Source organism: Myripristis murdjan, chromosome 1 (genome assembly GCF_902150065.1).
Source record: "Myripristis murdjan chromosome 1, fMyrMur1.1, whole genome shotgun sequence".
NCBI lineage: Eukaryota > Metazoa > Chordata > Actinopteri > Holocentriformes > Holocentridae > Myripristis > Myripristis murdjan.
The window spans coordinates 41,496,719-41,523,495 of NC_043980.1; the positions used below are offsets into that span (position 1 = coordinate 41,496,719).

General features: G+C 40.0%; 1 protein-coding gene across 3 annotated transcripts in view; it reads right to left on the reverse strand.

Annotated features, from left to right (window-relative positions):
* LOC115369722 (glutamate receptor 2-like) overlaps window positions 1-26,777 on the reverse strand; it is a 134,083-nt gene that overhangs the window by 28,827 nt on the left and 78,479 nt on the right. For all 3 annotated transcript variants that reach the window (XM_030066585.1, XM_030066502.1, XM_030066425.1), the window contains exons 8-16: window positions 14,195-14,362; window positions 12,769-12,873; window positions 12,225-12,332; window positions 10,071-10,134; window positions 9,498-9,640; window positions 9,014-9,229; window positions 6,513-6,667; window positions 6,205-6,403; window positions 3,683-3,930 (exon numbers count right to left, since the gene is read on the reverse strand). In XM_030066585.1, coding sequence (XP_029922445.1) covers window positions 3,683-3,930; window positions 6,205-6,403; window positions 6,513-6,667; window positions 9,014-9,229; window positions 9,498-9,640; window positions 10,071-10,134; window positions 12,225-12,332; window positions 12,769-12,873; window positions 14,195-14,362 — 1,406 coding nt within the window. The remainder of the gene's footprint in view (window positions 1-3,682; window positions 3,931-6,204; window positions 6,404-6,512; window positions 6,668-9,013; window positions 9,230-9,497; window positions 9,641-10,070; window positions 10,135-12,224; window positions 12,333-12,768; window positions 12,874-14,194; window positions 14,363-26,777) is intronic.

Sequence of the window (26,777 nt, forward strand, 5' to 3'; positions counted from 1 at the left end):
ATAAAGTTGATCTTGATCTTGAAAATTACTTAAACTCCAACTATCAAATTGTGAAGACCTTTGAATGTTTATTAATGAAGTCAGTTTTGTAAGTTTTTAAATTGAAGCAAGCAGACAAATTTTCTTTGTGTCATGGGCTCTGCTCAAGTTTCCTGCTCATCATAACTTCCACCCTCCTGCAGCTTACACATATACTTGCCACACCAACTGCCACTCCCCTGTATTACAGTTGTTAGCTCGCTCATTCTGCCACACACCTGTCGTGATTCTGCTCAGTACCTCCAGTATTTAAACCAGTTTCCTTGTTTGTTTGCCAGATCGTAGTTTGTGCTTTACCTGCTTCCTATCCCACCTGCCTGTTTATTTATTTTTTCTGGATTTTTGACCTGTGCCTATTTGCCTGATTTAACCCTCTGCTAAATGTTCTGGTACTGTAGCCTGTTATATCTGATTGCTGGTTTTTACCTCTGGAACAGACTGTACCACCCATTTTTGCAAGATTTCAGTTAAGTTGCTGATTATTGCCCACTCCTGCCTTAGCCTGGTGAGTCTGCATTCGGGCCCTTGCTGAATTGTGACACCATAGCCTCTAGTTTTTAAGTTATTTAGTATTGGTGTCTGTTTTTATTTACCCTTTTAATTGTCTTTACATATGTCTTATATATTTGTAAAGTTTGTTTAGAGAAGTGAAATATAGAAAGTATAATTTTTATTATGCTTGTCATTGCTAAACCCCTAATGTTGGCCTAGGGAAGAGGAAGAACTACCACATGCTACCTCTGATACAGACAGAGTCACCAGCCACTTGTCATCATCTGAGAGCAAGGAGAAGAGCAAGAGTGGAAGAGCGTAATGCATGTGGAGAAAAAACTAGCATGTTCTGGGACAGTACTATTGCTTAGTTTGGTTCCAAATGACCAGAATACTAAAATGTTATAATGGTCATGGTGCCCAGTTACCAAACGTATACTGTTATAAAAGTTTAAGAGCACTGATGCACCGATGTTAAGAATATTCTAGATGAGAGGAGTCAAGGTGAAAAAGAAGTTGATGTGTGGTATTTAGTGAAACAAGATCATCAAATACATATAATGTAAGCTGAAAATTATTCTTATTCTTCTAAATATATGATGTCGTGCCAGCGTGTGTGAACCAGGCCTGGGCTCAGCTCATTCTATTTTTTTTATTTATTGAAGTTGCAAATATCACCTACAAATCATTTGCAGGTGATTGTGAAATTACATAAACATTTTCTTTGTAGGTTTCATATGACTGAAAATTGAAGATATGCAGGAAATATTGAACTGAACCCAGCTCTGATACCACTATTGTAAAACCATACACTCTTAACTGTAACAGTACCAACTTCATGAAAAACACAGTAAGGCCATGCTAAAAGCAGAGACAAGGGAAAAACTGAATTTTAGATATTAATTTGGGAATGCTTTAACCCAAAGCGACTTAAATTACCCACCCAGTGGAATTCAGTGAATACCAATTACACTGAAATTAACAGTGCCAAATCAGAGTACTCCAATCACCTATCCCATGTTTGCGTCTCTGGTTCTACCATGATATAGTGCAGCCACATATATCAGCATATATCATCTGCCATGCCGGTTAGGTTAAACTGTGAATTAAAATATTTCACTGCAATTGTAATTATGCACATAATGTTTTTTGCAATTAAAAAGTGACAGACAGACAGACAGACAAGTAGGGAGACAGAGCCAATAAAGAGGGAGAGAGAATTGCAGGGCAGACAGAGAGACAGACTGCCATCAGGCTAGGTTGCTGAAAGACAGAAAACAACAATGAGAAACAAACTCAGTGACTGGCATGCACTGCACATGCACACACACCGCTACACTCACACAAGCTATCTGGATCATTATTTGTGTTTAGATAAGAGGATGTATGTGTGGTATGGACAGGAGGTTTGATGCCTGGAGAAAACAGGGTAACGTTTTTCTTGCCATTTTTACAAACTGATGAGATGCTGACGATAGCTCGATAGCTTCTCTCAGTCAACATGAAATCTCTATGAAATGAAAAAGTGTATTTAGTCATTAACCCAAATACCTCACACAGCACTATTTTATAATTGGCTACATTATTTTCATCAGGAAACGTATGGGAGATAGCATCATTACAACTACCACAGCTTCCACACAGCCAGTTTTCTCAACTGATGTAAAATTAGCTTGTAGTGTGTAAAGGCCCAGTCAGTAAGCAAATCACTACTGGTATGTTTAGCTTTGAAAACATGTTTGAATTCTGAAAATGACTGACTGAGCTCATCAGATCACTGTTTTGATGCTATGCTCACAATGGTTAATATAAAACACACGCATGCACAAATACACACCCACACCTCAGAAAGAGTTAAAGCCATAATCCTTAATTTGAAATTTTGATTATTGTGCATGTGGGTCAAAACTGTGTGAAAATACTATTCACAATTAACTTTTGTATATCACTAAACATAAAGAAATACCCCTGCAGGTCTTTTCATAGATTCAGCAGTTCAAGTGAAAAGAGATTGTGGCTTATACTCAAAGTTTCATTTCTCATAGATAACAAGCCTCCCCTTAACACTGAACCCAAGTCTTAAAGAGCCAGGTCATCCAAATCACTGTGACATTTTTGGATATCTTTTCATCTTAAAATACTTGAGAAAATTACCCTGGTACCACTTTCTCCATGTTCCCTGTGTTTCTATTGTTAAAAACTATGTCACCAAATTATCCTCCCTAGATCAAATCTGAATTGAGCTTTAATAAACTTGGGTGAAAGAAGTAAATTATTTCAATTTTATGCTCATGCCATAATATCATGTTTTAGTGTTGTGTGAAGAGAGATACTCTTTCAGTTATAAATTATATTAATAACAGAAAAAAGTTGACAAGAAGAAACTCAAAAGGTACAGATCCTTTGGAGTTTTTGTTTGTTTGTTTGTTTGTTTGTTTTTTGTTTTTTTTTGAGATGAACTGTTTCTTTAAGACCTGCAAGCTCCAAAAGTTTTGAATTTAACCCCCTCACTTCCTGAGTCCCAGGTAGTCATGGCAACCACCACTAGTTGGCAACCAGAAGTGGCAACCATGGTAATGATACAAACCGCTATCATGATGTCATCAGGGTAGGTGGATTATTATAACAACGAGTAAGCTGCCATGCCCCATCCGCCACACTTCCATGCTACACCACCCACGTGGCATAAAGGCTTGGGACTAGACTAAATCGCTCCCCATATTTTGATACTCCTGAGCAGGGCTTGAAATTAACACAAACAGCCAGTCAAATGCTGTCAACTTTTTAACCACTATAACGTGTAGCCAACCTGTGTTCAATTAACCCGTTCTAAAATTTTGCTGCTGAGAACTTAAAAGTGGCTGGTCCACCTGCCACTGTAGTAGATGGATGAAAAACTAGCATTTCATGCCTTGCTGTTGAGCATCGAAACAGTATTGGACACCATTTATGTGGCAGATTCTTGCTATTTTGTTTACTCAATTGTAAAACTTATTGCATTAATTGTAAATATTGTTATGGGTACTTTGAATGTGAGGTGAAATCGGGTGTCTCGAGTGGGGATGTGGACAGTATGCTAGGTAGCATGCTAGTAATGTGAATGGGACACGGCTGTTCAGGTTAGGCAGCATTGTTATACTGATCCACCCACCTTAATGGGGATCCTTTCGGAGTTGCGATGCCGTAGCCTTTGGAGTCGAGGTTCCCTCCCACTTTCATGGTATCACAGGGTTTCCTCTGTTCGATATACTCATTCATGGTGGATTCCAGCAGGTAGGCATATTTCCCTTTGGACTTCCTAACACGAAGGACACCCTCTGCAGTTTTCTTGACGAAGACCGAGGGTTCTGCTGACTTCATATACTGCCACATCTTATCAAACAAGGCGATCTTGGAGCGCTGAAAATATGGTAAGATAGGTAGAAAGGCACAAAGACAGATACATGACTAATACAGCAACTGTGGACAGCGAATGCATCCAAAGGTCAGGGAACCTGGAAATCTGCAGTTTCTTTCGCAACAGGCCATTTCAACACATATTTGCATTCACAATTGACTCTGAAGACATTGTGAAGACATTTTGAAATTCATTTTGAGTCCCATTAGCTTTCACCACTGTCTAAACATCAGGAACGAAAAATAACTTTTCAGACAATGGAATGGAAGTCTTGGTCCACAAAGGAGAAAAAATAAAACATTCTTTTTGTGACTCTCTGCACTGGCTTGACAGCAAAGGGAAAAATACAGCATGGAAACAGGTTTCAAAAAGCTGTAAATTCTGCATCATCAGAAAGCAGAACAGCTTCCTAGGGAAAAAAAAAAACAGGCTTTTAGTTTAAAGACAATGTAATCAGCCGCTTAATTGCCACTATCTGATGAACGAAGCTATCAACTATTCAGCCATCTAAAATGGAGTGATAATTGCATAACACACTGAAAAATATGTGTAGCCTATAGCATATGCATAAGAAATAAATACACAGACAACATAAAGCCATCCTTTCTTCTTTGTAGCAATCCTTTTTTCTTTAGTGTTTGCTTATATGGTCAATTATTCTCTCTAATTATTCTCTCTCCATTTTTCTTTACAGTTTGCTGAGTTAGTCCCCCCTCTATTGTGGGTGGCCATTCATTAGCAGTTCTCCTTTTCTACCTCAAGGTGCTGCACATACGCATGGCCAGAGCTGTCCTTAAATTTACGCACATTCTCAAGTATAAATGCAAGTTCATAAATACCACAGTTTGCATGTAAACTATCATATGCACAGTTTAGGCACAAATCTGTGTGCCTAAACTGTGTCCAAACCAAATGTCCAAACTTGTAAAAGTCCCAACAATCAGTAAAATTCTTTCAGCCAGTGATATTTAATCAGGAAAAAAGACTAACTTCCAGCAAACTACCACCTGGTGGTAGAGCACATCTTGTACGTAACCCTTTGTTAAAATTTATTGGGTCGCTTGGGAAATTAACCATGGGGGCTGCAAAACATTCAGCAATTTTTTGCAATTGTTTCATAATTGTTTAAGTTATGCAATCCAAACAATATGAAGTCATACAGTACATGTATTCTGTATTTTGGAGAGTCAGTTCAGCATAGTCAATTCTGTCTCTCTCTCTCTTTCTGTCTCTCTCTCCTGGATTTGTTTATTGCAAGTTGACAAATGTGAGGTTACCTGCGCATATCTACATATACAAAGTTAACAGGCTACCTGAGTTTTCCTTCCTGCATGATTGTTGTTTGGGAACATAAAGATAAAGACAACTGGGCAAAGAGACCAGTTCTATATTGGGTACAATGGGCCTAAATGTTGGTCTAAACTGTGGATGAGGTGCTTTCCATGTCAAAATCTCAATGATACATAAATAATTTACATGCATACCTGACAGATTTTATCCAGACACTCAGATTCCATTTATTCCTCTATGATATGAAAATTAACTTTCAGAGACTTCGAACTTCCTTTGACCTGTATTTACCTAGGGTAGTACGCTGAGCACTTACGCTCACTTTCGATCTGCACTGAAGCTCCACTGGAGCTGCTCGGTGGAGTGAAGGTTTAGGGTTTTTTTTTTTGTTTGTTTTAGGATAATCTAATGAAATGTACTCCGTTTTAAAGACATTAAGGTTGTTTTGTGGTGACATGGTGATAAATGCGCTTACATTAACTGTCACTCAAAAACTCAGTAGCCAATGGGGATGCATCCATAAAAAAAAACTGCCCACACGAGACGTTTGTGCCAGAATTGCAAACAAAAATTCAGGCAGCACACAGCAGAGAGCTGGCAGTGTAACCTCAAAGCCAACAGTGAAGGCAAAAGTCTGATCAGTGAGAGAGAAGCAGGGGAGCTGTAAAATCAAGGATATATTACCAAAAATGAAAAAGGCTGATAATTTTCTTGATTACACAAATATGATTCCACAAATTGTTGGCCAAACAGGCCAAACATTCAAAATTGCTGCTATGGTCCTTTTAAAATTGGTAGTGTGAGGCAGAATCTATACATGGACGAGGACATGGGTGTCCACTGATTTGCATTCAAATGACCAGATTCCAAACTCTCTCAAAGTAAGAGTAAAATTCTGGTGTTAATAAATCACAAATATAAAAATGTTGTTGGCAGTCTCTATGTCTGTGTCTTTTATGTATGTCTATCCCTGCATTCATCCATACCCTGAAGAACTCCTTGGTTGATCCAGAGTCCAGGGTGCCATATGCTATCTCTGTTTGCTTGGCCAGGTCTTCAGCGCTCTCGATTGGCGACACCATCCTCTCCACAGTCAGAAAAGCAGCCAGATTGGCAGTGTAGGACGAGATGATGATCAAAGTGAAAAACCACCACACACCTCCTACTATACGACCTGACAGAGACCTATGGTTAGACAGGAAGTCAGACACATATATAGAAAGACAGAATGGAAATATCAATGAAACCCAATAAAAACATGTCGCATATCACTTGGTGTAACTGCAGTGCCAACCTCGGTGAGATGTCACAACCCTGTCGCATGAAAGCACCCAAAGAGAACCAGAGAGAGTTGAAGATCCCAAACTCATTGGTGGATTCTGTTGTCAGTGGCAATGCTCCATCTTCTGGCTCCTCCAGCTGCCACTCATATGGGCTAAATCTGGACACCTACAAGATAAGACAGCCATTATTTTTAGCGTAACCATTCATGTAGTTCTTGTTCCACTGCACCTACATGAAAACACACTGCCTCACTAGAAGCAGCACAATGTTGATTCCCATACAATAGGAAGCATATAGAGATCTACCCTGTTTCTATACTCCAACCATAAAGTAGCATTTATAACTCAGGATTTAGTCAGTGACACATTGAATATTGTAAAATGTTTTGTGTTCTTTTGTGTCTCTTGGATAGCTTTAGTCCGGCCATTCACTGGGCCTCATACAAGAACCATTTGTAAGAACAACATAGTTCTTAAATTACTTAAATAGCACCAGTGTTTTAAAATTTTTTTGTAAGATGTACCTTCATTGATCCCCGTAGGGTAAACTTGTCCAATACAGCAGCACAAAAAGGAATGTGGTTACAGTGACAGTTAAGAATGTGGGTCATACATCAAGGTCCATGTAAAAGGTATGGAATCCATGGAGTCGAAATTCCAGGAAATGCTTTTGGGCAAACAGGCGCCTTTTGGATCTGTATGGTTCTGAAGGTAGAGCGGTTATCTGGTAATCAGAGGGTTCCTGGTTCGATGCCCGGCTCCTCCTGAGAGCATGCCGAAGTACCCTTGAGCAAGATATTGAACCCCTACCCGCTCTTGGTGGGCAGGTTGACACCTTGCATGGCAGCTATCAGTGTGTGAAGAGCTGAGTGTGAGGCAAAACAAGCACTTTGAGTGGTCTAATAGACTAGAAAAGTGCTGCAGACATGCAATCATTTGTACTTTCTGGCAGAACACAATAATTCATTGGTTGGCCTTCAGCAGCATGAAGGGAGACTTGACAGAGGTGTGCAGTGCAAGACATTATGGTTATTTGTGTTTAAGTGTTTATTATTCTGAGACCCAAAACATGGAAGTATGAACAAAACATACCAATAAAATAAGATATTATTTAAATTATTAAGTCACAAAAAGGTCACGAAAATTAACTGTTTGCATAAATAATAAATTCAATAAAATAAATCTTTATTTGTGTGCACACATATAAAACCTGTCACAGTGTGCAAATGAAGGTAAAGTGTAATAGTAACAGTTAAGCAGTGTATTATGTGTATGTCACTGTCTTAGTGACTAGGGAGTAGTGGGTGACATGGCTGGATGAGTGGCTGAATGTCCCTCAGCTGCCTCCACTCAGCATTTTGAGGATGAGAGGGGTTGCCCATTACAGCTTTCATCCTCCTCTCTTCTCTGTCACAGCCTCAGCACTGTCCAGCTCCATCCCTACCAAAGAGCTGGCCTTCCTCACCAGCAAGTCCCAATGCCATTTCCCCAAAACATCACAGCAAAGAAGATAAAACTGGCCACAACAGACTGGTAGAACATCCATAGCAGCCTGGTGAAGGACAGGTTGAAGGAGTGTTCTGGCATTCAGTGTTTTCTGCCCAATCCAGCTTCTTGCTATGTTGCACCCTAGGAACCTGTCAGTGTCCACTATCTCCACTCTCTACCCCAGTATGGTAACATGGAATGGGGACCTCTGCTGTGCCAGAGGTCCGCCACCAGCTCCTTGGCTTCCTAATGTTGAACTGGGGGTGGTGGCTCTCGCACCATCCTACAAAGTTCTCAACCAGGTCTCTCTACTCCCCCTCCTCATCATCTGTGATACAGCCGACAATAAAGCAGTCATCCCAAAAGTTATCACATTAATGAATATTCTCCTAAACAGAACTTTCTCTTTGGTACAATCAAAACTTACAACTGCTATGGACGTGTCACATGATAATTTTGACAATCAGCCCAGTTCCCTAAACCAGTGGTTCTCAACCACTCAAGTGTCAAGGACACTTGAGTCCAAGGAAAAATTCACTACTGGGATAATAAAGTACACATTTTAAAACTAAATAACTTCGGTTACTATCTAGGCCTCTACTGATGAATGACTGATACACTCATGGATGAGCAACATGGCTTGCTTCTCTTGGAGGTCATCTTTGTGAATGAAACTTCCAGTTTAATGCCTGCCTTCTACGGCATTCTTGCAGCGCTACCTATGCTAATTTGTATGTCTCATGAATATGTATTCATTTACTAGCAGGTGGGATTTATCATATTCACAAGGGTCATTTAGGAAAGTATTCTGAAGTTTGAGTGTTTGCTGAAGACAACATTGCAGACTCATATGAGGCCATAAAAAAGACATAGTTAAGATTAAAAAAAATATGAGAATGTTCTTGCTGAGGCCCACTGTCACCCCCGCCACCACCACCACCACACACACACACACACACACACACAAAACCCCCTCAACCACCCCACCCCGTCCCCAACCCACACACAAGACATACCCTCTTACCAGAAAGAGTACAACACTGACTCCTATATAGGCAAAGACGATGCACATCCAGATCTCATAAGCCAGCGGGTCCAAGAAAGAGAAGACTCCTGGTTTTGATTTCTGAGGTTTTTTGATCATAATTGAGATACCCAAAGACATGAAGGGCTTGGAGAAATCTATCACCTCTTCACGAACAAGAGTTATAGTCAGTGGAGCTACTGCTATATCTGCTTTCTGTTGGAGAGAAAAAAAGAGGGACAGAGTTTGTGACAATGTGTGTTCTCTCTTTCCAGTGTGTCAGAAAAAGAAGAAATACACCCACATCAATTAAAGTTAGGTTTTGTTTTTTTATAGGTGACATATCTGAGCCAAAAGCAGAGAAAATAAGCTGATATTACAGAGTATTACAAATAAAACCTCTGGTCGTATGAGCTCAGTGTTGTGTTAGTGTTAGGCCACCTACTGTGTGTGTATCTGTACATAATGTGTGCTTTTATCTTACCCCATATACCAGTTCTCCAACCATTCCATTCCAAATCTTGGTTTCTGCATCTCTTGCTCCATATTTCCCATCTCCCACAATCCTTAGTTGGTAACGTATCCCACAATGCTTTGCAATCTCCGCAGCCAGATCCACGCAGTATCCTAGTAATGTCATGAACAGAAACAGTGATTAGAAATCTCACAAAAAAGGAAACCAGGTATCTTATAGAGTGGGGGTTTACATTATTTTCTACTCTTTTCTCATATATATCTGAGAAAAATGAGCGAGCACCAACAGCAGTGTTTAACAGGCTTGGTACACCTATGACATGTCATTGAAATAGAGGCTAATCAACCTTTTTTTTCACCCTAAGTGATGCCGCTTGGTTATCTAGTTTAGATATCATTAGTTTAGATATCTTCACTACTAACTGCTATTTATTTTTTCATGTTGTCCTCCGCCATTTGCTTCCTTGCATCAGGTTCAGTTAGGAGCAGATGTTTACATCATTATTGTGAATTATCTACTGTAAAGAAACACATAAATACATAAATAAAAATAAATAACAAAAAAACCTTGATTTACACATACCTTCATAACGGTCATTGTCCTGAAACAGTTCAGCATTCTTCTTCAGCATCACATAAGGGGCTTCCTATATATGGACACACATAGAAACACACACACACACACACACACACACACACACACACACACACACACACGAACACCTCAATCTTAACTGTTGTATATGTCACTGTTATTACAACAACACAATTATGCAGCTACTGGACCAGTGTCTAGGTTCGAGGAGAGTGGTGAAATAAACTACTAATAACAAGACTAGAGACAGGTTTTTTTTATATATATATAAAATAATCCGGCAGTTTACTGAAAAAGAATAAATATTATATAGATCAATAAATATGGAAAATAAATAAATGAAATAAAATATGTAAAATAAATATATACAATAAATATTCTTGAACACTCTTTCTGATAATCCTTCTGTGTTCTGGTTTGCTTGTTCTATTATATTAGACGTTAGATATTACAGACTATACACACACACATATATATATATATATATATATATATATATACCGTATTTCACCAATTAATCGCCCGGGCGTTTAATATGCAAAATCGACTTGGACCCCGGGCGTTTAAAAGAACCAGGCGGCTATTCGCTGCAGGCCTTTATTTATTTTTGCACCAGGTCATTATCGTGATGACAGCTACTGTCCAACATATTTTCAGTCGGGCGATTTAATATTACGGTACACCCTTTTGTTCTAACGTTAGCTAGCGCTCTTATTTTGACAGAAAACGGAAGTGCCGCACTGTTATTGTGCGGCTAACTGTTTACTTCTGCAAAAATAAGGTGAGTAGCCTTATGTTGGGTTACCTCATTATGATGCAAATAATCGCCCCAGCGGTTATTCGGGTGGGCGTTTAATACGCAAAATGCGTGCAGACCCCAGGCGTTTATAAGAACCCGGCGGCTATTTGCGGCCGGGCGATTAATTGGTGAAATACGGTATATATATATATCACATACACACACACACACACACACACACACACACATATATGCATACATATATATACATACGTATATATGTGTATGTGTGTATACACACACACACACACACATATATGTATATTTAATGTAAGACCGGTCTTTCTAATTTCCAGCTATTTCATTCTAATTTGTATCTGTTTCTTTCAGTTCAGTGTCATCACTAAGATATCTATAATCCAAATGTCTTAAATATAATATCATTAGAGGGGGGGTCCTTGTCTGTGGTTGGGCTGTCGTCGGGTTCACAGGTCAGGAAAAAAACCTGGCCAAAACCGTCTTCAATACTTTCATGGTTTGATGTTTGCATTTTCTTTGGATCTGGTGCTGATTGTTTTCGTGTTGTTTCGGTCTTTTCCGTTAGTCTCTTTCCGTTGGTCTTTTGAGCTAAGCCGGCTCGCGTCTACTGTTTACAATGTAGCCCGTGTCTTAAAGAGGCAGTAGCACATTAAATGAAGGGGAAACATTTAACCCTTTGGCGCATAGCGGTCACTACAGTGGACAGCTGTTTAAGTCATTTTCTCCTAAATGCAATGGTTTCTATGGTGGAATTGCATATCAGCTGTTAGAATGCTCTCTGCTGCTCCCCCCATTGAGGTTTATGCAGAGACTGTCAATTCTTGTTGCTGAAAACATATTAATACTAGTATCATGACATGGTAATACCAGTCTTGCATCCTTAAAGAAGTATGGAGACTCACAAAAGTGTTCATGCCCTAAGAAGAGTAAAAACACATAAGAAAAAAAATCTGGACTCAGGCTTTCATAATTCATGCATCAAAGGGTTAATATGAAATGGGAAGCTTGTTTATATTTTTATGATTATTTATGTTATATTTATATTTGTTGCTGTCTTTTAACCATGGGTTACAGGTTTTTTTTGTTTGTTTGTTTGTTTTTTTACAAGCATTCTACATTATGACATTGTTGTACTGGTACCACTTGGATGGAGGCTTGATGAAATATGGTAAAGAAATTGTTTGAACACTTACCTGAACTAACCTGGGCACAGGACCTTATGCTTTATTGTGCATGAGAAGGTGAGTGACTGTGTCATAATGCCAACTTACTTTCTGTGGTTTACTTGAACTTTCATTTTTTTTTTTTTTTTTTTTGAATGAGTCACATAAGGAAAAAAATGACTTTAGTATTTTAAAAATTACCAATATAGTTGTGACGATGACTGTCTTGTTTTCCATGCCCATGGTGTCATTGGGGTAAAGGTCAGACTTGGTCACGACCATCTTATCCACCTCATTCCAGTAGCCAATCTAAGAAGACACACACACACACACACACACACACACACACACGGGATTCAGAAAAACTGACGGACTCTACTGTTGTACTTATTATCTCCACCAACAGAGTGGGACAGGGGTTATGTTTTCACCCCTATCCTTCTGTTTGACTGTTTGTTTGTTAGCAAGATATCTCAAAAAGTTATAAATGGATTTGCACAAAACCTTGTGGAAAGATTAGTCACAGGCCAAGAATGAGCTGATTGATTTTTCATGCTAATTGGTCAAAAGGGTGTGTGGCAGTAGGTCTGGCCTATCATGAAAAGGTGCAAAATACTCACGAAATACTCCCTAATACAGCTGTGCGATAAGACTTAAATTTCACATCCTGATAACGATATATATCACAATATAGCAGTTTTTCAGTAAATTACTTAAAATCTTAAAATGTCCATTTCTCTCTTACCTTAACAGGTCCATTGTTTTTCAACTCCATGATAGTAACTGAATAGTTGACTCTTTTCCCATACTGGTCAAACTGAATGTTCCCTGTTAAACCATCCACACGCACCTACAAACACATCAACACATATACACGCACACACCAACACCCACACCACATACATACATGATTTGTCATTGGATACCGGTTTCAATTTCTATTTTTAGTTGATTATTGTGCAGAATTATTTGCAAATATGACAGGATGGCACTCTGTTTTACTGGATGTTACCCCCAAAACACACCCATGATTATTTAAAAGACTTACTACAACTCTTTTGAACTACAGTTAGGTCCGTAAGTATTTGGACAATGACACAATATTCATAATTTTGCCCTCGTACACCACCACAGTCTTGGCCGGATTAACGATTAGGGCAATGGGGCAGTTGCCCAGGGGCCCAACAGCTCAAAAGGGCCCTGGCCCAAAAAAATAAATGAATAAAAATAAAATATAAAATAATAATAAAATAAAACAAAAACAAAAATAAAAATAAATAAACTGCAACAAAAAATAAAAGCTTGTTAGATATAGTTTGGTTTTATGTTAACCTGTGTAACTGTGAGCTGAAACCTCCCCCCACTGGTCAGACCACATCATGTAACAAAGTCAAAAGTGACAGCAAATCAACATCAAGTTATGTTGACACAGATGATGTCTTGTACAAATGGAGATGTATGCAAGGCAGCTAAGCGGGAGTACTAAACGAAAATTAAAAAAGGAAAAAGACATCACAAAATTTCTTACTGCCACCAGTTCATGGCATAAATTTGATGGGTGTTATGGGAGACACTTGCAACCACCACTACAGCAGGTGGTGGTGGCAGTGGCGCTATACCATAATCCGCAGGAACTGGCGCTATCAAAACAGCCATTCCTTAAAAAAGTTTCCTGAATTAACATTACCCCATCAGTGAAAGGTAATGTTTCCGGTTTAGCAGATATGGCGAATCATAAGATCAGCAACTTTTTTCGAAAGTGAGGGTGGGAAGAGGAGGATCAAGATAGGTGAAACAGTGGAGATAATCTGGTTAATCTGGTAATAATCTGACAGTTAAAAAGCAATAATTTATGTTACTAACAAGACATGGTAAATATGTCAGCTCTGAAAGTAATACAACCCAGAAGTCAAGGACAAGGGTCAGAGTGCAGGACAGTCAGAGGACAAGGAGTCAAGTCGAGCATATTCAGGCAATTGCCAATTTGCTGAATCCAAACTACAACATACTATTTGTAAATAACTCATATTGCAGGTATTGCTTTACATATGTTATACTATGAATTGTACATTGTGAATTGTTCCCTAGTGATCACTGCTGTAGTTTCAGTATCAAGTATCAGTATCAAGTTACAGGGATAAACAATGCCCTGTCCCATATTCCATTGTCACCTGTTTGAGGGCACGCTCGATCTCTACCCCTTGGGCCCAGGGCACAGCAGGATTGGCCAGGCAGTCCCCACTGTTGCCACGGCGACTCATGTCTATTCGCTGCTTGTGGAGGAAACGAAATGCCTCGGTCATCACCTGGACAGCATCATATGTGAGGGCTGAAGTGTACTGTAATAGACACACACACACACACACACACACAGACACACACATACATATACACACATTGCAAACAGTGTTACCTTAACTGTATTGTATGTCAAGAGAGAATTTGTGTTAGATAGTGGGACGTGATGGGATAATGGGGTGGACACAGAATTGGAATACAAAATTGGAAAAAACATGAATACTGCATTTGGCAAAAAATGTTTTCTCCTTCCATATTCTTTTTCAATGTTTGCTAAGTTTTCTTTGCTACTAGAGGCTCCTAATAATTTCTATAACTAATTTTGTATTAGGGTCATTCCATATCATTTCAGCAAATGGCCCACATACTTGGGTCTCAAAAAATTCTGAAAAATTCACCAGTTGTTCCTTATTTATCCAATAGGCACATTGTAAAATTTTAGTTTGCTCAGATGGATACTTTTTGAGATATGGCAAATTTAGTGAGGGGAGTATGTGTCGATTTTGGTGCGATTTTAGCACGTCCTTATTTTTCCTCCATTTTCAGGTGTCAACATCTCAGGAACTACACCACATAGGAAACTAAAATTTGGTCCGATAAAACACCTCCACCTACTCTCTCAGAATATACAAAAACATCTGTCATACATCATAACTGGTAGGTATGCCAGCCCCTCAAAAATAGAAAAAAAATTATGCAGGTTTTGTGGTCGACCATATTTGGGCCTTCAGAAAACAACTTTGTATTTGCCCCAGCTTCTTGATTTTTTCAGAGATTTGAGATACATACATGGACTGTTCAAAGCATTAATGGTTAGTCAGATATATGCATCGATTTCTGGATGGCAGCTTCTCCAAATCCAAAAAAAAGTTTTCATGTCAGATTTTCATTGGCCCATAACTGTATGTGGGAATGTCTTAAAAAATCTGATCTCTGTTTTAATTTAAAGTTCAAAGCTGGCTCTTTCTTGGGATATAAAACATTTTTTCTTTATGCAAGTTCTTCATTTTTTCTTTTGTTATCCCAAACACGGGGCTATTTCACCATTTGCGAATATAGAAATTCCTCAATATTAGACCATTGTAGCTTGCGTTTGTGTCTTACATTCATTCATTGTTTGTTGTTTGTTCATTATTAACGTAAAATACAATGACCATTGCACCAGAAATGCATTTATTTGTCATGAACTTTTTACCAAATCTCTTAAGCTGGACATTCCCGCCCTGGGTCTGGGCCTGAGATAACATTGTTGTACTTTGATGCTAAAAAAACAAAACAAAGAATCCCAACAGATGCCCTCCTGAGCATGCTCTTAGCGACAGTGGCAAGGTAAAACTCCCTTTTAACGGGAAGAACCCTCAGGTAGACTCAGGGCGGGCGGTCATCTACCTCTACCGGTTGGGTGGAGAGGGAGACAAAGAGACAGAGACAGGGAGATAAGGACAAACTGGGACAAATGACAACAGAACAACAGAGCATCCTGGGGCTTTACTGCACTTTACTGTGCAGTAAAGTGCCTATTCTGTGCCCATACTTAATTTTACAAACTTTACAAATTGAGACCATTTTGGTGTGATTATCTTCAAAATTGAAAAAATGAAGAATGGGCACTGCACAGTAAAGTGCCCATTCTGTGTGACATTTTACAATTTTTTCGCAAGCTAGTCTATAAATAAATTAAGTTTTCCAGGATGTGTGGGAAGCCTGACTTGATCTGCAAATGTATTTTTTGCACATGGCTATTTCTGTATATGGATGAGCATGACATTGTCTGCTTGCTCAGATGAGGTTAACACTATATGGACTAAAAAAATTGGGACACACCTTTTAATCATTGAGTTCAGGTGTTTCATTCTGTCCCATTGCCACAACATCCAGCCATACAGTCTACCTTCACAAACATTTGTGACAAAATGGGTCATCCTAAAGAGCTCAATGAATTTGAGCATGGTACTGTAATAGTAATGTAATGGGATGCCACCACTGCTGCAACCAGTATTAATTTCATTGACGAAGACTATGACAAAAAATATTTGTCAGCGAACCTTTTTCATGGACAAAAACTAAATAAAAACTAAATAAAAAGTCAGATATGATGACGAAGACTGTGACAAAATATAAATGACACTTTCGTCAACGAATAAAAATGAGAGGAAAATGTTGGGCGGGACGAATGGAGAAGAGATCCAGTCAGAACTACCCTTTTTGTGGGATAAGTTCGGAAGAAATCCAATCAGAGCGAATCTTTTGAGGGTAGGTTGATCTATGCAGAGCAACAGCCGCGGCAAGTGCAGTTAAACGCAGCAGCAGATCCACAGTCACAGGAGGATAAAGACGAGTTTGCAGAACTCACACCGCGGTAGCGACTGTGACCAGTGTGGCGAACACAGCTGATATACAAGGCCAGACGGACTGCGGTTGTGTTTGCCGCGTTTATCCGTCCTATGACCAGTGATGGGAATAACGGCATTATAAATAAACGGCGTTATTTTTATCAGTAACGAGTAATCAAAAAAATTACTGTTTCCCCTGTCACAACGCCGTTACTGTTACTGACAATAAAACGCGCCGTTACTAGGCTTTAACTGAGCTCACTGATGCGGGCTTCAACCAAACAGGCTCTCTGTCAGCAATCAGAGTTGCTTAAGCCCCGGATCTTTCTTCAAAAGCCCAGGATCTTTTTTTAGCATTATTTTTTATTTTTATTATTATTTTATTATCCTATACGAAAAATGGAGAAAAAGCGGCGTGTCAATTTTCAAACTGATGAGACTTTGCAGTTTTTCATAATTTATCAACATGAATGGAGAATGAGCCCAAACTGCAGATAAAGTACACCATCCCCAGTGGCGGAGCGGTTAGTGTCTGCCTGCCATGCAGGAGACCAAGGGTTCGATACCCCCCATTCAAGTATTGTGTTTTATTGTTCCACTATAGTACTATAGGCCAGTATGAATGGGCAGCCAAGTAATTTGACATATTTGAACAATTTTTTGAAAAGTAACATAATAGTTACTTTTCCTGGTAATTAATTACTTTGACAATGATGTAACTCAGTTACTAACTCAGTTACTTTTTAGTAGAAGTAACTAGTAACTATAATTAATTACTTTTTCAAAGTAATGTGCCCAACTGAGGCTACCAAGCCTGCACACACACAAACACGGTGATCTTGTAGAAGCCTTCCCAGAAGAGTGGAAGCTGTTACACAGCTGGAAAGTGGGGACCAACTCCATATGGATTTAATATGAGATATCATAAAAGCTCCTGTGGATGTAATGTGTAGGTGGCCAAATACTTTTGACCATATAGTGTATGTTGTATGTTTTTTGTTTAGCTGTTGGAAGTGCAACAACTACACATCTAAAAACCTTAGTTTATGTGCCTGTTCTTAAGATGGAAAAACTTTTTAATACATGATTATATTCATTCTCATGCACACGTGGCAGTGCTGAAATAATCATATCAACAAAGCTTCTCTTCTTCTGTCCTGGCACACAAAGAACAACTGGCAAGCAGCATGAGAACTTCAAGATTCACAACAATTTAACTGTTGGGGCCAAAACTCTGAAAGAAATTACACAATATTTTTCTCATATCAGGTGTATTGTCAAATATTTTTGGTGAAGTTTGATCAAACATTTGGCAAAATAGCAAACGTAAAATAGCAAAATAGCAAAAGCCAAAAGGATCCTAAAAGACAACACCCACCCCAGCCACAGCCTGTTCACCCTGCTGCCATCAGGCAAAAGATACAGAAGTATCCGCTGCTGTACCACCAGACTACAGAGCAGCTTCTTCCCTCAGGCTGTGAGACTACTAAATGCACCATCTGCACTCCTCCATGTTTAATAATTTTATTTTCTGTACAATCAATTAATCAATCAAGAGGGAACCACATTTTAATTTCATTATACAACCTGTTGTATAATGACCAATAAACTTCCTTGTATCCTTGTATAAATTGTAGGGATAGGTTATCATAATAACTATCACTACCGAGGATGATTCACACTCCCCGCAGTCATTAACGGAAGGTTTCACACACACACACACACACACACACACACACACACACACACACACACACACACACACACACACACACACACACACACACCTCCATTCATGAGCCCCACCTTAATTCACGAGCCCCGCTGTCATGAACACACCTCCATTCATGAGCCAATGGCGGCCGTCCTTCCCGTTTAAAAGCCGGGGGAAATTCAAAATGGCGCGGCTCACAGTATACGGAGGAAGAGGTGAGGCCGTCCTGCCGAGGTACAGAGCAGCGTTTTTGCGTCTCCACAGTTTTTTTTTTTCTCGTGTGAGTCCGCGTATGTTTCCCGAGTGGCCGTCGTGCGTAAAAACCGGGTGGAATATATTTCCTGGAAGCTGACGGATCGCTCCACACTCCTGTCTCAAGCGGGTGTACGGAGGGAGAAACGGACTGACGTTACACACGGACGGGACTCACTGGACTGGACTGGACTGGACTGGGAGGTAAATCCGGTGAATCCGGGGGTTTATTTCTGTTGCCTTTTTCTCTTCTTTTATTTATTTATTTATTTGTAACGAACTGAACTGAACTAAACTGAACTGAGCTGAATTTATTTATTTATTTTTTAAATTGGGAATGAGTTGAACTGATTTACAGAAAGAGACTGTGCGAGGATTTTTGGTTGGGGGATTTGAAATTGTGGACTGGACTTTTGTTTTTCTGGATTGGACTGGCCGTTGATTTCTTTGTTGGTTTTTTTTGTGTGCTGCTGCCTTTGCTGTGCTGGTTTATTATGGAGGACTAAAAGGGACAGAATGAAATAAATAAATACATCTTTAAATAAATACTTAAAAGTGTCATTAATTAATTAAAATGGGAATTAAATAAATAAATGTGTCATTAAATAAATAAATATGTCATTAAATAAATAAATGTGTCATTAAATAAATAAATGTGTCATTAAATGTGTCATTAATTCATTAAAATACCTGTTCATTTAATGTAAAAACATATATATAATTATTTCATTATTTATTTAATTATTTCATGGACCGGTGTTGCAGTGCTTCATGAATTAATTTTATCTGTCAAAGTCACCCATCAAAGTCAGTGGGCGGGACTAACGTGAATCTAGCCCAATCGATTGCTTAGGTCTGAAGCCTGGAAGTCTGCCGGAGCCGGAGGAATTCTGCTGAGAGCCTCTCCAGTTAAAGTTACTGCTTCTCTGAGTAGTTCTGGGCAACTTCTCGACATTTTGTGGCTGCACCTATCTAGCACGCATCGCGCACCGCAGTAACATTTGCTCCTGCAAATCCCCCATTTGCTTGAACCGAGTAAAGGTTGCGCCACCAAGTGTGTCAGAATATCAAATCAAATCAAATCAAATCAAATCAAGCTTTATTGTCATTAAGCTACACATACAGCAGTAGTGCACACAAAATGAGATAGAGTTTTTCACTTGGGATCCCCGAGTGATGGTAAAGTCAGCAGTTTAAAAGTCTAACAGCTTTCTGGAGGAAGCTGTTGCTCATTCTAGCGGTTTTGCTTTTCACCGTTTGCCTGATGGAAGCAGCTCAAAGTATTTGTGGAGCGGGTGAGAAGGGTCTCTGACAGTGTTCAGTGCTCTACTCCTGCAGGGGTGGGATGTTTCCATGGAGCCATGTCTCCGCAAAAGCAAGCACACAGCAGTCTCTCTCCTGCGGGTGTCTCTTAGCAAGCGTAGCTCGTCCAGCTTGTTGTCGAGGGAGCGAACATTAGAGGGCAAGAGCGACGGTCCTGCTGGTCTGGAGGGGTTAGCCTTTAGCCTTTAGCCTGTAGCCTGTAGCCTGTAGCCTGTAGCCTGTAGCCTTTAGCCTGTAGCCTGTAGCCTGTAGCCTTTAGCCTTTAGCCTGTAGCCTTTAGCCTGTAGCCTGTAGCCTCTAGCCTAGCGTGGATCCCGGCTCTCTTCCCCCTCATTTGTTTACGTTTGCACCGCTTGCGCTCCCTCCTCTCCCTGGTGGCGGCCGGTGTAGACGCAGGTAAAATCCCGTGCTGGCGTAGTGTGTCCACATCAAAGCAGAGAGCCTCAGTTCTTGCAGCATGCTTTACCCTGATGTTTAGTAAAGTCTCTCGGCTGTAGGTTATGCAACCTGAGCGTCTGGGTTAAGCAAAACAGTTAAAAACTTTCACTCTAGAATATGTTTACTTGCTCTGCATCAATCGATTATCTGAAGTCGATCTGTCTTGGCTTGCTGTGCCGGGTAACCAATCAGGTGTTAGGATCCGCCCACTGACTTTGATGGGTGAGTTTGACAGATAAAATTAATTCATGAAGCACTGCAACACCGGTCCATGAAATAATTAAATAAATAATGAAATAATTATATATATGTTTTTACATTAAATGAACTGGTATTTTAATGAATTAATGACACATTTAATGACACATTTATTTATTTAATGACACATTTATTTATTTAATGACATATTTATTTATTTAATGACACATTTATTTATTTAATTCCCATTTTAATTAATTAATGACACTTTTAAGTATTTATTTAAAGATGTATTTATTTATTTCATTCTGTCCCTTTTAGTCCTCCATAGTTTATTGGTTGATTCTTTGCCTGTGTTTGGCCGCAATACATTTTGATTTGAATTGAAAATTCCTGGTGGTGTTATTGTGTTGTTTGGATTGGTTGGCTTTGGGTTCTGTTCTTTTATGGGTTCAAAAAAAGGGGTTTATTTCTTTTCCTCATTTTTTTGGACGTTATGTACGGGGACGACCTAAAAAAAAAAAAATACTGACTCACACCCTGATAAAGTATTGTTAGGCGCTGACCTAACTGGCACCCCAAAACACAGTCGTACCGTTACAAAATGCTGTGCGCACATTATAGTAAGACACTGAATGTTACTGCAGACTCATTGTTTGACATATCTGAACACCATTTGAAACGTGTGATAAATAGTATCTAAAGATTGTCTGGCAATTTGGGAGCAGTTAAATGAAGACTAGTTGAGATATTAATGAGATACTAAGATATTAAATGATTTTTCATATTTTGAAAGATATAGAGCAATGATGCAATTTAAATTGACCTTAGGTTGCAGTGTAACAACATCACTAGGACCAAATGTGTTGGTTATTCTTAGTAGACCAGTGGGGTACACCAGCATAATGATGAGAGACAGAGACATTTTTAAGCAAGCCATTTATAGTGGTGCACTTTTATGTGTTGCTTTTGGTGTTAATTTGTCCTTTCTTGGGGCAAAGTGTCCAGCATTTCAAGTGGCTGTCAGTCAACCATTCAAAGCCAATACTGCTGTATGTCTGTCTTGGCTTCCGGCAGCAGAAAAACAAAACAGAGAGATGATTGAATCTACATTACAGTCTTTGGCAGTTCCCATTTCTATAATTTCAGCAACTTCTTACCTTCTTTTCTTGCTAGTTATCGACAGGCTAGATGTAATAATGTGTATTCCTGCCACCCACAGCTCATTAAAAGATCGAGATCAAACTACAGTTAGACTTTATCCTCTGATAAAGTTCTGTTAACAGCAAAAAAAGTTCATAACCCTCCTCACCTTTCTGTTTGTCATGTCAACCAAGTCAGAAAAAGCAGAGAATAAATAGACACATTTATGAACAAATAAATGTTCAAATGTACAGTACAGGCCAAAAGTTTGGACACACCTTCTCATTCAATGCGTTTTCTTTATTTTCATGACTATTTACATTGTAGATTCTCACTGAAAGAATCAAAACTATGAATGAACACGTGGAGTTATGTACTTAACAAAAAAAGGTGAAATAACTGAAAACATGTTTTATATTCTAGTTTCTTCAAAATAGCCACCCTTTGCTCTGATTGCTGCTTTGCACACTCTTGGCATTCTCTTGATGAGCTTCAAGAGGTAGTCATCTGAAATGGTTTTCACTTCACAGGTGTGCCTTATCAGGGTTAATTAGTGGAATTTCTTGCTTTATAGGCCGGGAGCCAGGTCCACCCCTCAGGATGTTTTTTGCTAAGTTTTTTTCACTATGATTTCCTGTTATCTTATACCTTGGGCCATCACGAGTTGATACCGACCACTCCCAACTCGGTGACGTTTGGTCTCAGGGGCCAAAAAAACCCCTTTTTAGGAAAAGCTCCTGGCGAAATTATGTAATTGTACATATTAAGGTACTGCAACTGCCCAAATGGTCGGAAAACCCTCAAATTCTGCATGATGTATCCTGACACATAGGGGAAACTACCAGAAAAAGATCCAGGGGTGTCCTGCCTTTCAGTTCTCAAATATCACCTTCAACATACCCCAAAAGACAAAAAAAATGTCTGTCCGCCTGAAAACTCACCATCAAAAGTGCTCAGTTTCAAACAATTCATTATTGTTTCACTGCCTAAAATGTTTATTAAAAACTTCCCACATTTCTAAGCTTCAATTTAAGTCCAAGGTGACCTTTCCATCTATAGGATTACAGCTGCTATGACCAAAGTTTTCCACTTTACCCCAAATCGGGAAAAAACTGAAAATTCCAGTATTACCATTTCAAATGGGCTTAAGCATATTTTCTGGATTCTAAACCCAATCTTAAACAAGAGGTGAGACTCCAGTTACGTCTTGATATACTATCTGAAGTGTGAATTACATGAAAAGAGAATAATGTTACGCCCCCAGATGGACCAGGGTATCAAGGTGCAACATTAAACAACATCATACAAAACCAGGTAATCATATGAGATTTATTAAAGAACTCAGTCCTGACACGGAATAAATGACTCGAGTCAACATTTCTTAACTATAGATAAACATTCTGCATAGTCAAATATCGAAAATAGAACACATTTCTATGGTTCTTAGATATTTTTGCTACTGTACTTTGACCACTGGTCATATCAGTGTATTGTATTAGTGTAGACTATGTCCCAGAAGATGCATTTTTGAAGTTTTATTCATGCTATCTCTTGATGCTTTTAGTGTGGCAGCAGTTGTCTGGGATATGTGATCTGGCTACACTGATAACATTTCTCTGCACCAGGATGTGTCCTCAATGTGTTCATGAAATACCTGGACTATTTGAGGATTGTAGTATGGTTTTGCTACTCTGAGCAGTGATGTAGAAAGTTGTTTAGGAGGGCTTTGTTTGATGATATTATACATGAGATACATTAGCTGATAAAACTATGTTACTGGCTTTTAATCATCATCGTCCTCCTCTTCCTCATCATCATCCATGTTTGTATGGATGTCATCAGCTAAGTCATCCTCATCTGTTTCCTCTTCTACCAAGACATCGACAAGGGCTTTGGTGATGACATCACCCTCAAACCATAGTGGCTCTAGCTTGCCTTTCTCTGTGTTCATATGAAACCCATGTTCAAGAGGGGATGAGATCTCTGGGTACTGCTCATGAGCCCTCTTCCAGACACATACCTGGAAGTTGACTCTTCTCATGTGCTGTAAGAGGACCCTCTTGCAAGGGGAGAATAAGAATAAATAATAATAAGAAGAATAAAACTGAGAATAAGCTCATCAGCATCTTTATGGGTCGCACCTTTCCAAACCAAAATGCCTCACATCACAACAGTCAGAGTCAGAGCAAAGGATTCTGACATTTACTTCATCCTCCTATATTATGCCAAGTCATCAACTGTCACCATCATCTTTGACATGGGAGGTCAACTTATCAACATCAACCAGCTGGCTGAAGATTATTCAGAGGAACACTTTTCAGCTCTGCTGGCCTTTGAAAGCTTTCACTGGTGCAGACTGCACTTGAGCCTTCAAAGGCAAAGGAAAGGTGCGACCCATAAAGATGGTGAACCAGAACTCAAAGTTTATTCAGATCTTTGCTGAAGTGGGAAACTCTTGGGAGCTTGATGAGCTTATTCTCAGTTGTGTTGAGGAGTTCACCTGTTGTCTATATGGTTTCAGCCGCCGAGTTAAAAAGGTTGATGAGGCAAGAGAGGTTAAGGTGAAGAAGATGTGTGGCTCAAGCCTGGAGCTTAAACAGGGGATGTGTGTTGACCTCTCAACCTTCCCACCTTGCAAGAGGGTCCTCTTACAGCACATGAGAAGAGTCAACTTCCAGGTATGTGTCTGGAAGAGGGCTCATGAGGAGTACCCAGAGATCCCATCCCCTCTCGAACATGGGTTTCATATGAACACAGAGACAGGCAAGCTAGAGCCACTATGGTTTGAGGGTGTTCATCACCAAAGCCCTTGTCGATGTCATGGTAGAAGAGGAAACAGATGAGGATGACTTAACTGATGAAATTCAAACAAAAATGGATGGTGATGATGAGGAAGAGGAGGAAGATGATGATTAAAAGCCAGTAACATAGTTTTATCAGCTAATCAGGGTGCGAAATAAGGGGGAGCTAAGGGGAGCACAGCTCCCCTAGTGGTGACATGAGCTCCCCTGGCTGGAAAGATTGTGAAATTTTGGGGGAGCAGTGCCTGCTCGGTGCCGGCCAGCACCGCACGGAGTGCGTGGCCACCCGGTCAGGTCTGCCGGATCTGGTTGATTATTATTATTATTATCAATTGATTATTGATTGTGCAATGCCGTGATTCGCAGTTAATTGCGCTGCGCGCATTAAACAATTTTGCGGAAGCAGGAGGACGGCATGATTTACGTCGTATCCACGTTCACGTGACCGTGCATGTGCTCGTGCATGAGCGCTTGTATTGTACTGGAGCACACCCCCTCCAACCGTGCCAGAGTAATTTTAAGTTGATTTAATTAAACAGTCAAACATTACTTTGGTGGTCCGTGGATTAATTTTTATCATGTGGATTGAAGTTTGCGTAGCCCATATAAATGCTCAGGAAATCTGTTGTTCATATGAAATTAACCTGATCCATCGGGACAAATTTTGTCTTTATAATAATCCTGTGTCTGTTCTGTTGTAGGATATTAATGCAATGACCAGCAGTTATACAGCGTTAGTAAGAGGTGTAGGCTATTAATTCAGGCATAGGACTGTGTGCCGTACTATTGTTAAGGCGTGCATATGAAGTGGTTCAACCCTAACCCTAACCCTAACCCTTCCCCCCTCCCTTCCCCCTCACATCATGGTATGCAGCTAATGTATCTCAACATGTACACTACCACTCAAAAGTTTGGACACGCCTTCTCATTTAATGTTTTTTCTTTATTTTCATGACTATTTACATTGTAGATTATAACTGAAGGAATCAAAACTATGAATGAACACATATGGAATCATGTAGTAAAAAAGTGTGAAATAACTCAAAACATGTTTTATATTTTAGATTCTTCAAAATAGCCACCCTTTGCTTTGATTACTGCTTTGCACACTCTTGGCATTCTCTCGATGAGCTTCAAGAGGTAGTCACCTGAAATGGTTTTCCAACAGTCTTGAAGGAGTTCCCAGAGATGCTGAGCACTTGTTGGCCCCTTTGCCTTCACTCTGCGGTCCAGCTCACCCCAAACCATCTCGATTGGGTTCAGGTCCGGTGACTGTGGAGGCCAGGTCATCTGCCGCAGCACTCCATCACTCTCTTCTTGGTCAAATAGCCCTTACACAGCCTGGAGGTGTGTTTGGGGTCATTGTGCTGTTGAAAAATAAATGATGGTCCAACTAAACGCAAACCAGATGGGATGGCATGTCGCTGCAGGATGCTGTGGTAGCCATGCTGGTTCAGTGTGCCTTCAATTTTGAATAAATCCCCAACAGTGTCACCAGCAAAACACCCCCACACCATCACACCTCCTCCTCCATGCTTCATGGTGGGAACCAGGCATGTAGAGACCATCCATTCACTTTTTCTGCGTCGCACAAAGACATGATGGATGGAACCAAAGATCTCAGATTTGGACTCATCAGACCAAAGCACAGATTTCCACGAATCTCTTCTGCTTGTTGCCTCTCCTTAGCAGTGGTTTCTTAGCAGCTATTTGACCATAAAGGCCTGATTCTCCTCTGCACAGTTGATGTAGAGATGTGTCTGCCACTAGAACTCTGTGTGGCATTTATCTGGGCTCTAATCTGAGCTGCTGTTAACTTGCCATTTCTGAGGCTGGTGACTCAGATGAACTTATCCTCAGCAGCAGAGGTGACTCTTGGGGCTCTATTTTCGCAGACCGGGCAAGGCGGGGGCGCAGCACAGCTGCACTTCGCTTTGCCAACTGGGTGTGGCCAGGTGGATTTTGCAATTTTGGCACGCCATGTGCCGTGGTGCAAGTACTCCGCCGTTCCTCCTACCGGCACAAGGGAGGAGAGAAGGCATGGAGTGGGTTTGCCGATTCACTTTAAACCAATCAAATGAGCCCCTGTCCTCGCCTTTAAAATGCGCTGCGCGAAGGCGTAATGAACGTTTACACAATTGACATGGAGGTCTGCTGCCACAGGCGGAGCGGAGCCGGTGTAGTGGAAGTTTGGCTGACCGGCACGCACACATCACCAAAACCTCACAGGCAGGTGTCCAGAATGTCATGCACA